At 39.6% G+C, this 14,600-nt stretch overlaps 1 protein-coding gene across 4 annotated transcripts in view; it reads left to right on the top strand.

Moving 5' to 3' along the window:
• The first annotated feature begins 2,205 nt into the window (after positions 1-2,205).
• BBS4 (Bardet-Biedl syndrome 4) overlaps positions 2,206-14,600 on the top strand; it is a 59,439-nt gene continuing 47,044 nt past the window's right edge. Inside the window, exons 1-2 of one of the 4 annotated variants that reach the window (XM_047797304.1) lie at positions 2,206-2,287; positions 10,272-10,323. In XM_047797304.1, the coding sequence (XP_047653260.1) occupies positions 2,264-2,287; positions 10,272-10,323 (76 nt within the window). In that variant the 5' untranslated portion in view covers positions 2,206-2,263. The remainder of the gene's footprint in view (positions 2,288-10,271; positions 10,324-14,600) is intronic. The other 3 variants (XM_047797301.1, XM_047797302.1, XM_047797303.1) reach the window with 3 other exon arrangements.

The raw sequence follows: 14,600 nt of genomic DNA, 5'->3' as shown, positions 1-14,600 counted from the left end.
ATTGGATCTTTCTGTTACTCACTTTTACTACTCTGTATTGCTCCTTCAGCATTTACCACAATTCTATGGTTATGTTGTTCTTTTAATTAATTTTTCTCTTATCAGAATAAGTAATACATCCATTTCATGAAAAATTCAAATTGTAAACAGGGTATAAAGTCTCTTCCCTTCCCTTCCCTCTGCTACCCAGTTCTCCTTACAAGTAACTACTTTTAGTATTTTGAATATCCTTTCAGAGATATTTTGAGTATATAAGCAATTATGTACATATTATTCATCTTTATTTCTGCCTTCTCTTTTTAAAAATTAAAAAAAAAAAAATTGGCTGCAGCATGCAGAGGCTTGTGGGATCTCAGTTCCTTGACCAGGTCTTGAACTCTGATGGCAGAGGTGAAGGCACTAAGTCCTAACCACTAGACCACCAGGGAACTCCCTGCCTTCTCTTTTATTTGCACAGATCCCATGTACATTTTTCTGCACTTTGTTTTTATGTGTTAATAATATATCTTGGTGGAGTTCCTGCTGTGGTGCAGTGGGTTAAGAAACTGACTGCAGCAGTTTGGTCACTGTGGAGGTGTATGTTTGATCCCTGGCCTGGCTTAGAGTTAACAGATCTGGCATTGCTGCAGCTGCGGTGTAGGTCATAGCTGTGGCTTGGATTCATCCCCTGGCCCAGGAATTTCCATAAGCTACAGGTGGGGCATATATATATATATATATATATATATATAGAGAGAGAGAGAGAGAGAGAGAGAGAGAACGTGTGCACAATTCTACATAAAAATGTAAATAGTTCCTTTTTCATGTATCATGCAGTATGGGCTCATCACACTTTCTTTAACCTCAATTAGTGGGCATTAAGGTTGTTTTCAGACTTTGGTTGTTATAACAATGCTGCATCAAATAACTCTGTATTTAAAGTCCTCTCCCACATTTATACCCATAGAATATATTCCTAGAATTAGTATAATGAAATTAAAGGTTATGTTATGTGCATTTTTAATTTGGGTAGTTATTCCAAACTGCTGTCAATGGAGGCTGTACCAATTTACATCTCCACTAGCTACAGATGAAGAATATATGCATGTTTACTCACAACTTGGTGAAAATTTTTGTTCTCTGCCAATGTAAGAGGTGGAAAGTATCTTTTGGAAACTTTAATTTGCATGTTTTTTCTTCCTTACAAAGTTATATTTTCATATGTTTAAGAGCTATTTGTATTTGTTCTTTAGTGAACTATTTCTTCATAAACTTTGCTTATGTTATTATTCAATGTGTGATTTCCTCGCTATACTCTAAAGTCAGTGCTCCTGGTGTAGAGTTCCAATGTATTTTGTCACAGGGCTTCTGGTACTGAAATGAATGAAGCTCAAAGAAACGCCTGGCTCAAGTCATGCAGTAGTCAAATCCAGACTACTAAGTATTGACTCCAAAGCCCAAGTATTTCCACAATCACTCAGTGCAAAGACTAAGCATTTAATTCACCACACCAGGTCCCAGAAAGGAAATGTACGAAGGCTGAAATGTGTTGCAAAGTGAAGACTGTAGCAAAACAGGTGAACAAATGCCTATATACAGTAGCAGCAGTTTTCAGATTTTACCGCCATGCAGGAACCCAGGCACGTTGTGGCATCTTTATTCATTGAGGCTAGATTTTTGGGTTTCTTATGAAATCTTCTAATTCTTAAATATTTGCAGTCAAAACAAGGCTGCGTTTAAATACAGCCCACCAGCTGCTAATTTGCAAACCCTAGCGTAAACAAAAGTGGGAGGCCGACGGGGCAGATAATACCGTAGCCAAGAAACAAGGAATTTTTATCTAAGGCGAAAATGAAGTTCTGGGTCCTAGGGTTTGGGGTTGAGGGCCGGGGCTTCCGGAAGAAGGCTAGAAATAAACGCTGGGTGGCGTTAAAGCAGGGCAGGGCCAGATGGGGCTGGCCACTCCACCCAGTGCTGTGGGGGGGTTTCGCAAGCAGCGTCCACACGATGGCGTGGGGCGGTAAGCGCTGGCCGGGATGAAGGAGACCACTGGCTGCGTATTCCCTCACCGGCTCCTTTAAAGTCAAGTGGACTGCAGCAAAGTGCCCAGCTCTTGCCTCTTTTCTGGAATCCTGGGCCTCCCAGGCAAAGCCTTCCGCTCGGCGATCTACTTCTTACCCTGCTTCCAGGTCCCTCCCTACTCCCCCAGTCCTATGATTTCCGTTTGCCTGGTTGTCTGGGAAACCGCCGACTTCCGGCCTCGCATTGTGGGGGCGGAGCTAAGATGGCTGAGGAGAGACTCGCTACGGTGAGCGCTAAGTTTCTGTTTAGTATTCCGGCCGCCAGACAGGGTGGGGAAGGGGTAGGTCTGCCGGGGCCGGGCGGAGCGGCTCCGGAGCTGAACGGCCAGGCAGGCTGGTGGGCAGGCAGTGTCCCACGCCGCTGCTGCTGGGGAAATGTGGAGCTGAGGCGGGAGCGGTTAGTCTCCTGGGAACTGCTCGGCCAGGGGACAGGCTGAGTTCTCTGCAGTTCTGGGCCTGTGCTAGGGCTAGAGCCCCTCTTGAGGTGCTCTGGCCGGAAAGGGGAGATTTTCATCAGAAACGGCTCTTTTCCTAGCCTCATACTTTCTGTCTCATGAGGTTTGGAAAGGAAGCACTACACACTGTGCAAAACAGTTTCTGTTAATCCCCTGGATTAGACATTGACGGAAACGAATCCTGGAAGCTTTCTGCGTCACTACCTTCTGCCGGTGGGGCGGGACAGTTTTCTCAAGTTTAGGAAAAGACTGTTTTGGGATTCAGCTGGTCTGAATTAGGTGTTGTTGATTAAACCCCACGTACTGCTAATACAAAATAGCTCAGGTTAATTCAGGATGGCCCAGTAATAGTTACTTTTGAGGCGTAAATTCATAATTAGATCTAACTTCTGTAACGTTCCAAGTGTGAAACTGTCCACTTTTTTTTTTTTTTTTTCCTTTTTAGAGCTGAACCCATGGAGTACGGAAGTTCCCAGGCTAGGTGTCCAAGAGGAGCTTCATCCACAGCAACACCAGATCTAAGCCACCTCCCCAACCTATGCTGCACCTTGTGGCAAACTGAATTCTTAACCCACTGAGTGAGGCCAGGGATCTAACCCACATCGTCATGGATGCTAGTTGGTTTTGTAATCATCCGAGCCACAATGGGTATTCCAAAATCAAATTATTGTAGTGTAATCAGAAAACTCAGAATACAGACTGGGAGACCTAAAGCAAAGATTTTTGTTAATTAAAAAAAAAATGAAAAGCATTATTAGTTCTTCTAGATTTTAGACATTGAAAACATAATAAAATCCTTGACCTACATAAATGTTAGGTATAACGGTAATATGACATTGCTGGAAACATACCTTATTCTCTAGTTCTCATTGCTGGTACAGGTTGGTGTTGATGAACAGAATATGAATGTGATGGCAGAATTTTCCTGTACTTTTGAGTCTCTGATAGCATATTAAAGAGAATGACTTTCTTGTTTTGATATAACTTTAGGACTTCAGTCAAAAGTTAACTATTTTCAGTATTATCAAGCTTATTGTTCACAGTGTTAGTGTATGGTAATCTTATCTTGCAGGTTATCACTGCATGGAAACTTTTTTTCTTTAAATGATTTTTATTTTTTCTGTTATCGCTGGTGTACAGTGTTCTGTCAATTTTCTGCTGTACAGCAAAGTGACCCAGTCACACATACATATATATACTTTCTTTTTCTCACTTTATCCTCCATCATGCCCCATAAGTGACTAGATACAGTTCCCAGTGCTGTACAGCACGATCTCATACTGCATGGAAATGTGAACTTCTGTTTTTTGGAAGTGATAGGGCATCTTGTAATAGAACTAAAAGACTTAGTAGTGCCACTCCTAGACTATATCCCATTGAAATAAAAGCAAAACATAAGCACCTGGTCCATGGTACTCCTTATAGTACCGTTAATAGTGGCAAAAAGCTGGAAACAAATGCCCATTAGTAGAGAAATGGATGATTCCTGGTATATCTATACTGAGGAATATTAGCAACCATTAAAAAGAATGTTAGAAGTATGTATATTGATGTGGAAGGACTTCCATGGTGTGTATTTAAGTAAAAGTTGTGGAGTGGGGTATTAAAAAACAAAACTCAACTGAATACATTTTATTTTATTTTATTTATTTTTTGTCTTTTATCTTTTGTTTTTTTTTAGGGCTGCACCTGTGGCATATGGAAGTTCCCAGGCTAGGGGTCCAATCAGAGTTGTAGCTGCTGGCCTACGCTAGAGCCACAGCAACGCCAGATCCAAGCTATGTCTGCGACCTACACTATGGCTCACGGCAATACTGGATCCTTAACCCGCTGATTGAGGCCAGGGATCAAACCCACAACCTCATGGTTCCTAGTCAGATGCATTTCTGCTGTACCACCTCAGGGATTCCCCTCAACTGAGTACATTTTAAAGATCATATTGGCTTTATTCAGTGATTCGTGAATCAGCATCTAATCTAGCAGACAGAAAAGCGCTTTGAGGAACTGTACAAAATAAAAGACTTTTATAAGCAGAAGGGAGCAGGAACAAGGAAGTTATAGACAAAAAAATGGGTTGGTTATTGCAGGGTCACTTTCCTTTAGGTGATGGCAGAAGTATGTCAGGCAGATTACATAACTATTGCTGATCAGGTGATTCCTGATTGACTGGTTTAAGATTCCATTTCTGGGAAAATTAAAACTGTAATTAAGTCTTCGTTTGGTGACATGGGATTTAGCATACCTGACTCCATGTTGCCTTGTGATTTTTTAACAGGGGTATGTTGTGTTATCTTAATTTTGTGACAAAAGGAAAAACACGTGGATCTGTAGATACAGATATATTAGATGTGGAGGAGAGAAGACTAAAAAACTGAAAACTCACAGAGTTTTGAACAGAGCCATAAGTAAACTTCTAAGAATTCTGCACTAAAGGCCTTGAGGCTAGGAGGCATCCCAGCAAAATGGAGTAAAACTAATCCCGCGTGGGTCACACAGAAATTCTGATATGCTACCCAAACTACTCAGGGTTATTACCTGTTCCTTTGGAAAACTGGGGGCTGATATTTAGGTTTTATTTAAGCATATATAATAAATGGTTTAGAGATTTTTTTTTTAAATCAAATAGCTATGGTTTCCATGCTCTATACTTATAACATTTTTTACTCCATAATTCCTATTTTTGATGTATTTGTAAGGATACCCATCTTTTTTCCTGTAAATTAAAAGATTAATTCTTTCAGAACAGAAAGCAAAAATTACTGTTGCACTAGTTGATTTGGCTCAAGTATAGTGCCAAGCATATATCAAGTGTTACATGAATATTTGTTAGATGAATGAATAATCACAGAATTACTTAAAAATGAAGAAAGAACCAAGAAAAGTAGATAAGTTATTCTACATACATATATATATATATCTCCATCCCAGTTATAAGATTAAATGGGCTAATAGAATCTTTTGTATCTCAGAATTCCTAGAAGATCTTTTGAGAAAAAGACTCATCAAAAAAATTATAATTTATTTCTACTTTGTGCAGAAAGAGGCATTGCTGACTCATGAAATTGCTTTTTGACCTTTTTAGATTCATTACTTAATGTGTTCTCCAAAAGTAAAAAAAAAATCCCAGCTGGGAGTTCCCGTTGTGGCTCAGTGGAAACGAGTCTGACTAGCATCCATGAGAATGCAGATTCCATCCCAGGCCTCACTCAGTGGGTTAAGGATACGGCATTGCCCTGAGCTGTGGTGTAGGTTGCAGATGTGGCTTAGATCCGGAGTAGCTTTGGCCGTGGTGTAGGCCAGCTGCTACAGCTCTGATCTGACTCCTAGCCTGGGAATCTCCACATGCTGTGGGTGCAGCCCTAAAAAGATCCCTCCCCCCGCCCCCCCCAAAAAAATCCCAGTTGGATCAAAAAATAGTTGGGTTCTTTAGCCTCATAAAAACAGCTTTGTTGAGGTAGAATATACACATCATGGCATTTACCAGTTTGATCAGCTATAATAAATTTATATAGTTGCACGACTGTCCCCACAATCTACTTAGGTCCATCACTCCAGAAATTTCCCTTGTGTCCATTTACAGCCAGTCTCTACTCATAACCCCAGTCCATGGCTGATCTGCTTTTCTTTTTGCCTTTTCTATAGTTTCATATAGTAGAATCATTTAGCATGTGCTTTGAGGTTCATTCATATTGTTTTATGTACTTTTTATTTCTAAGTGGTATTCTACTGTATGAATATAGACATTTATTCACAAATTGATGGACATTTGGATTGTTCCTGTTTTTGGTTATTATGAATAATGTTACTCTGTTTATTAGTATATGGATCCTTGCATGCATGTGTCTTCATTTCTCTAGAAGTGTAATTGCTGGGTTATATGATAAGTTTATTTTATTTATATATTTATTTATTTAATTTTTAAATTTTCGTTGTCTTTTTAGGACCACACCTGCAGCATATGGAGGTTCCCAGGCTAGGGGTCTAATTGGAGCTGTAGCTGCTGGCCTTCACCACAGCCACAGCAACGCCAGACCTGAGCCACGTCTGCAACCTACACCACAGCTCATGGCAACACCAGATCCTTGACCCACTGAGTGAGGGCAGGGATTGAACCCTCAGCCTGCTGATTCCTAGTCGGATTCATTTCCACTGCGCCGTGATGGGCATTCCTGATAAGTTTATTTAAAAAAACAAAAAAACAAACCCCGAAACTTAGGAGTTCTCTTGTGATGCAGCGAGTTAAGGATCTGGCATTGTCACTGCAGTGGCTTAGGTTACTGCTGTGGCGTGGGTTCATTCCTTGGCCTGGGAACTTCTGCATGCTGTGGATGTGGCTGAAAAAAAACACCCCAAAATGAAAGACCTACTAACCTGTTTTCTAAAGTGGCTATACTATACCATTTTACATTCCCATGAGCACTGTGTGGGGAATTCAGTTTTTACACATCCATGTCAACACTTGGTACTATCAAGTTTGATTTTAGCCATTCTAATGAATTTGTATTAGCAGTTATGGTGTTTTAATTTGTGTTTCCCTAATGAATAATGATACTAATATCTTTTTATGTGCTTATCCATCCTTATCTCTTTGGTGAAGTGTTTCTATAAATCTTTTGCCCATTTTAAAATGGATTATTTATTAGGTTTTCTGTATTTGTTAAATCAAGATAAATAAAAGGATACAGACTGCATCTGTGGCATATGGAAGTCCCCAGGCTGGGGTTGAATCGGAGCTGTAGCCCCAGTTTACACCACAGCCACAGCAATGCTGCATCTGAGCCATGTCTGCCACCTCCCCCAACAGCTCACAGCAGTGCTGGACCCTTAACCCACTGAATGGTGCCAGGGATCCAGCCCGCATCCTCATGGATCCTAGTTTGGTTCGTTAGCACTGAGCCATAATGGGAACTCCTTGAAATATTTTTTAAAGGTTTTAAAATCTGCCTTTTCCATTTTAGTCTTCAATCTATTGTCTGTTTTCCTGATGAAGCTTTTTTTCTTGAAGTCTGTTTTGTCTAAATGTTAATATTTCTACTTTTTCTTTTTTGCTTCTAATTTCCTGGTATATCTTTTCCCGTCCTTTTACTTTGTTTTCCTTTGCCCTTATGTTTTAGACTTTTTTTTTTATACAACTAGCATATATCTGGATATTTAAAAAAATCCATTCTGATAATCTGTCTTTTTTATTTTTATCTTATTATACTTTTTTGCTTCCTAGGGCCGCACCTGCAGCATATGGAAGTTCCCAGGTTGGGGTTGAATCGGAGCCATAGCTGTCAGCCTACACCATAGCCAGAGCAACATGGGATCTGAGAGGCTTCTGCGACCTATACCACAGCTCATGGCAACCCACTGAGTAAAGCCAGGGATCGAACCCCAATCCTCATGGATACTAGTCGGATTCGTTTCTGCTGTACCACAGTGGGAACTCCTGATAATCTGTCTTTTAACTAGAGAATTTCATTTATTTCTTCTTATTTTCTTTAATCTTCCTTAAATGAGCAGCCAGATTTAAAAAATAATACGTATTTAACCTAAAGTTCAGACTTAAACCTTAATAATACAGGGATCATGGAATGATTTATTACCATTTACCTTCTGCCAATTCATGCCGTTATTCATTTTTATTGTTTTTGTGTTTCTCAATTCAACATTACAAATTATATTTCTTGTTTGTTTTATTCAGTAAGTAAATACTTATAGTATACTTCCATATTTTACCAATTCTTTGTTCTATTCCTCCCTTCTGGGGTAATTTTCCTTTTTCCTAATATATATCCATTAAAAGTTTATTTCTTAATGTGTGTCCATTAAAAGTTTATTTATTTAAAAATGTCTCAAATTTTATTTTTCTGAAAGCCTTTTAAAATTTGCCACTGTTCTTGAAAATTAGTTTTAACTGGTGTGAGAGTTCAGATAGAGGTTGGTAAACTGCTTTTTTTTTTTTTTGTCTTTTTGCCATTTCTTGGGCCACTCTAGCGGCATATGGAGGTTCCCAGGCTAGGGGTTGAATCGGAGCTGTAGCCACCGGCCTACACCACAGCCACAGCAACGCAGGATCCGAGCCACGTCTGCGACCTACACCACAGCTCACAGCAACGCCGGATCGTTAACCCACTGAGCAAGGGCAGGGATCGAACCCGAAACCTCATGGTTCCCAGTCGGATTTGTTAACCACTGCTCCACGACGGGAACTCCAGTAAACTGCTTTTTAATGGACCACTGGTAAATATTTTGAGTTTCATGGGCCGTATATTATCTGTCACAAGTAAAACAGCTATCCATTTGCAGGGCAAAAGCAGCCATAGATAATAGTGTGACTGTGTTCTGCTAAAATTTTGGTTGTAGATACTGAAGTTTGAATTTTATATAATTTTCATGTGTTAGAAAATATTTAAAAAATTTAACCATTAAAAATATAAAAATCATTCTTAGCTTATGGGCCATATAGACATAGACTGGATTTGACTTGCGAGCCATAGTTTAATGATCTTCTGTCTAGATTAACATTGATTTTACTCAGTACTCTTGGGGATAATTGTAACGTCGTATGGTATTATTTTCCACTTCCAGTGAGAAGTCAGCTGTCAATCTAATTGTCCTTTCTTTGCAGGTGATCTGGTGATAGAGTTTTTTTTCTTTGGTTGTTTTTAAGAACTTATTGTTCCTGATGCAGGTTCCTATGATATATCTACGTGTGGATTTATTTTCATTTAATCTGGTTAGAATTGTTTTAGCATCCAGAATCTAAAGATTAATGTCTCTTATTGCTTCTGGGCAATTTCAGTCATTATTTTTGCTTATAGCATACTTTATCATATATAACATGGAAGGTTGATATAAGAAAAGTTCATTTGGGAGTTCCCTGGTGGCCTAGGAGTTGAGGACCTGGCATTGTCACTGCTGTAGCTTGGGTCACTGCTGTGGCATGGCTTTAATTCTTGGCCTGGGAACTTGTGCATGCTATGGGTGTGGCCATGAGGTTTTGGGTTCGATCCCTTGCTTGCTCAGTGGGTTAAGGATCTGGCATTGCCGTGAGTTGTGGTGTAGGTCACAGACATGACTCGGATCTGGCATTGCTGTGGCTCTGGTGTAGGCCAGCAGCAACAGCTCTGATTAGACCCCTAGCCTGGGAACCTCCATATGCAGTGGGTGCAGCCCTAGAAAAGACAAAAAAAAAAGAACCTAGCACGTTTATTTGTGTACATTTTATCATGCATTATAATTCTACAAACTAAACGTTATAATTTATATATTATAAATATGCATTATGCATTATTAGTAGTTTGGAAAGCAAAAGTACGACATGATATTTTTTTTGGTCTTTTTGCTATTTCTTGGGCCGCTCCTGCGGCATATGGAGATTCCCAGGCTAGGGGTCGAATCGGAGCTGTAGCTGCTGACCTACGCCACAACCACAGCTACACGGGATCCGAGCCGTGTCTGCAACCTACACCACAGCTCACAGCAACACTGGATCCTTTAACCCACTGAGCAAGGCCAGGGATCGAACCCGCAACCTCATGGTTCCTACTTGGATTCGTTAACCACTGCACCACGACGGGAACTCCTTGTTTTTTAAACCACTACGGGAACTCCTTGTTTTTTAAACCGTATTCAAAATAATTCTTTGTACCTGTATGCACTTAATAGATTACTTGCATGATTGGAGAGTTATTGATGATTGTTATTTGAATACTTCTTTAAGTTAGCAAGATTTATGGTGGTACTTTAACATAGACTTCTTGCATTTCAGAGAACTCAATTTCTTGCATCTGCTGAATCTCAAAAACCTCAGCTGAAAAAAGGTCTGTATGTAATTTTATTGAATGTGATATTTGCATAAATTTGTCTGTCTTATTAATTCTTCTATATATACTGGAGCTTTTAAAACTGTAATTTTTGGGGAGTTCCCATCGTGGTGCAGTGGTTGGCGAATCCTACTAGGAACCATGAGGTTGCAGGTTTGATCCCTGGCCTTGCTCAGTGGGTTAACAATCCGGTGTTGCTGTGAGCTGTGGTGTAGGTCACAGACGTGGCTTGGATCCCGCGTTGCTGTGGCTCTGGCGTAGGCCGGTGGCTACAGCTCCGATTTGACCCCTAGCCTGGGAACCTCCAAATGCCGCTAGTTTGGCTCTAGAAAGGGCAAAAAGACCAAAAAAAAAAAAAATTGTCTATAGATAAATATCTCACTAAAAATGTACATATAAAAAGATTAGGAAGAAATATGGTAAAACAATAACCATGATTATCTGTAAGTGCCGTGAACATGGGAGATTTTAATTTGTTGCTTTGTTTCTTTGTTTTCAAAACTTCTGTAGTATTTATGTATTTTTCTAAGTTTAAATATTTAGATTTTTACCTTATTTTTAAGCTGCTTAAATGTTTTAAATACACAAGGCATATATGAATCTATTCTTATTGTGAAAAGTTTCAACAACTTCAGGAAAGCTAAAATACTCCTTAAGTCACCATCCAGTCTAAACTATCACTGTTACCAGTTAGTGTGCTTCATTTAGACTTTTATACCATGTGTATACATGTATATGTGTATAGCAATAGAAATAGTTGACTATTGTGTGAGTGTTTCACATAAATGGTGATGTTACTGAGTCCAGACTTGTTCTGTTCATTGCACAACAGGCTAGTAAATCGGGAGATGAGGTACTGGGACAAGGGATAAGACTTTATTTGGAAAAACACGAGTCCCAGAAGATGGTAGACTAAAGTCCTAGAGAACCCTCTTACCCAAGTCAGAATTCAGGCATCTTGGTGTTCTCTTATGGTCCACAGGATTAAGGCTTGGTGTTGTCATTGCTGTGGCTTGGGTTCCTGCTGTGGTATGGATTTCATCTCTGCCCCCAGAACTTTCACATACTGCTGGTTCAGAGAAAAAAAAAAAGAAAGAAAATTCAGGCCTCTTTTTTATTAAAAGAGGAAGGGATGTGGTTGGTTGTTGCAAACTTCTTGATGTTAGAATCCTTCGTTCTTGTAGCTGTCTGTATAGGTCAGGCCAAAAAAGACAAAAGTTACTGTCCATTCTGCAACTTTTTTGAGGGGCCACATCTATGGGCACATGGAAATTCCTGAGACTGGGGTCACATCTGTGCCATAGACGTGACCTGAGCCATAGCAGTGATAACACCAGATCCTTCACCTTCTAGGCCATATTTTATAACTTTTAATCTGTGTATGAATGGAAGAGTATACTCTTAAAAGTCAGCACCTTGGGAATGGGCTATCCTGTATATTTCGGGCTATAGGCAACATTCTTAACTAAAAGCAAAAGTAGTAGAATACAAAGGTTAAAGTAAAAGAAACAGATCCAATGTGGAGTCAGATTTACTCTCTGCTATTACAGTAACATATATTTAGCTAGTTGGTATTTCTTGCAGGGCTTTCCATGAATGTTCCATGGTATGGATATATTACAGTTTCTTTTCCTTTTGATAGCGTGTAAATTGTTCCTAATTTTTCACCATTGTTTGCTGTAATAGTCTTATACATGAGTCCTTGTACATTGTTGTGGGAAAATGCACACTTTAAATTTTAATAATTCTACCATGTTAGCACTGAGAACTGTGTCTGGTCACTTGTGATGGAACATGATAATGTGAGAAAAAGGAATGTATACATGTATGTGTGACTGGGTCACCTTGCTGTGCAGTAGAATATTGACAGAGCACTGTAAATCAGCTATAATGTAAAAAATAAAAATCATTATAAAAAACAGTTCTACCATGTTACTCTCCAGAGTGGCTGTTTATATTTTTCTGTTAATATGGAGTATTCACAGCATTTCTGTCTGTATTATTTTTTATGATGTTTACAATAAAGAAATCTAGACTACTGAATTTTATGGAGGAAATGTTCAGTGTTTTTAGACCTTGTTTTAGCTGAGTTGCTTTCAACAATAAGTAGCAGAAAATCCAACTCAAATTGGCTTAAACAATAAGGAAATTTATTGAATTAGGTAAGAGTCCAGAATTAGAGTGGGCTCCAGGGTTGGTCAAGCAGTTCATGGATACATGAGGGCCCAAGTTCTTTTTGCTTTTTCACTCTTTTGCCCAGTGCCTGCCTTTTCCTGAGTTACAGCTGCCAATGGCATTCAGGCTCCCCCGAATTTTTTTTTTAGGGCCGCACCTGCGGCATATGGAAGTTCCCAGGCTAGGGGTCGAATCGGAGCTGTAGCCACCGGCCTATGCCACAGCAACAGCAACACAGGATCCCAGCTGCATCTGTAGTCTACACCACAGCTCATGGCAATGCTGGACCCTTAACCCACTGAGCAAGGCCAGGGATCGAACCCACAACCTTATGGTTCCTAGTTGGATTTGTTTCCACTGTGCCACGATGGGAACTCCCAGGATCCATTTCTTTCTTCTTCTTTTTTTTTTTTTTTTGCTTCTTAGAGCTGAACCATTGGCATATGGAGATTCCCAGCCTAGGGGTTGAATTGGAGCTATAGCTGCCAGCCTGCACCACACCCATAGCAACGCAGATCTGAGCCACATCTTCGACCCACACCACAGCTCGCAGCAACGCCAGATCCTTAACCCACTGAGTGAGGCCAGAGATCGAACCCACAACTTCATGGTTCCTAGTCAGGTTTGTTTCTCCTGTGCCACAATGGGAATTCCCTCAGGTTCGATTTTTCCAAGGCCAGAAATATGGTCTAGCTTCCCAGATTTCTCTTTTAATAATAAGAAAGGTTTTATTTCCCTGGAATCTCCTAAGAATACCTTTTTATTGGGCTAAATTGATAAGCCTGCCAGTCATGGACAAGGGAGACAGTATTACCATTGATCAGTTTGATTTAATCAACTGATAAAAAAGTGAATTTTGAGAAGTTAAGGATAGTTATTATTGGTTGCAGAGCACAGTTAGTCATATAAGTAAGTGATATAAGTATTGGAAGGATACAGGTGTAAATGAGGATGCATAGGAAACGGTCAGACAATGCTCTCTCCCTCGCAGTGTTGTTTTAGAAATCAGTAGTCACTGTAGCTCGATTCTGTTTCCATCACCATATGCTCCATCTCTGTTTTATTTCTTTGTATTTATTCAGACTCTGCTTGTTGTGCTGCTACTGATTATTTCTCTTTTAATTCTCTCTGCCTTTTATGATAAAAATATTTTTGTTATTTAAGTAAATATTGGAATCACACATTTTATGTTGTACAGGTATATCACCTGTTTGAGAACAGGATATCAGAAAATAGTTTGTTTTGTATAAAACTTTGTTTACTATTACTCATGATTTCTTGAGCTTCCAGTTAAGATAATGTAGTAAGTTCATGTTTTGGTCACTCCTGCTCCAGATATATGAAACAATGATGGATGAAATGTTAGTAGAAAAGATAAAGACAAAGCCAGCCTGAAGGAAAATTGTTTTTAAGAAAAAAAGATGAGGAGTTCTCTTTGTGGCGCAATGGTTAACGAATCCAACTAGGAACCATGAGGTTGCGGGTTCGGTCCCTGCCCTTGCTCAGTGGGTTAAGGATCCGGCGTTGCCGTGAGCTGTGGTGTAGGTTGCAGACGCAGCTCGGATCCCAAGTTGCTGTGGCTCTGGCGTAGGCCCCTAGCCTGGGAACCTCCATATGCTGTGGGAGCGGCCCAAGAAATGGCAAAAAAAGACAAAAAAAAATTAAAAAAAAGATGATAGAAAAGGAAAGGCTAATGGTTTTTATTTTAAAATATAAGTATGATTTTCTGATGAAAAATTGATATAAGCTTTATTTAGAAAATATAGGGAAGTAAAAAGAAAGCAGGACAAATATTAGCCTTAAGTATTAATGAACTTTAATTGACAAATTAAAATTCAATGTAGTAGTTTTAACAAAGAGCTTCCACATTTCACTGTGGAATCCTTTGATGTCTTTTAAACTTCTAGTTCAGATTTGCTTAGCCTTGGCACTACTGACATTTTGGACAAGATAATTGTTTGTTATGGGAACTGTCCTGTGTATTGTAGGATGTTAACAGCATCCTTCACCTCTACCTGGTAGATGTCAGTAGCACTCACCTATGACAACCAGAAACGTCTCATATATCGCCACATGTCCCCTAGGTACAGAATTGTTCC

Source organism: Phacochoerus africanus, chromosome 9 (genome assembly GCF_016906955.1).
Source record: "Phacochoerus africanus isolate WHEZ1 chromosome 9, ROS_Pafr_v1, whole genome shotgun sequence".
Lineage (NCBI taxonomy): Eukaryota > Metazoa > Chordata > Mammalia > Artiodactyla > Suidae > Phacochoerus > Phacochoerus africanus.
Note: the sequence above shows the minus strand (reverse complement) of the source record. Positions and strands in the feature narration are given on the sequence as shown.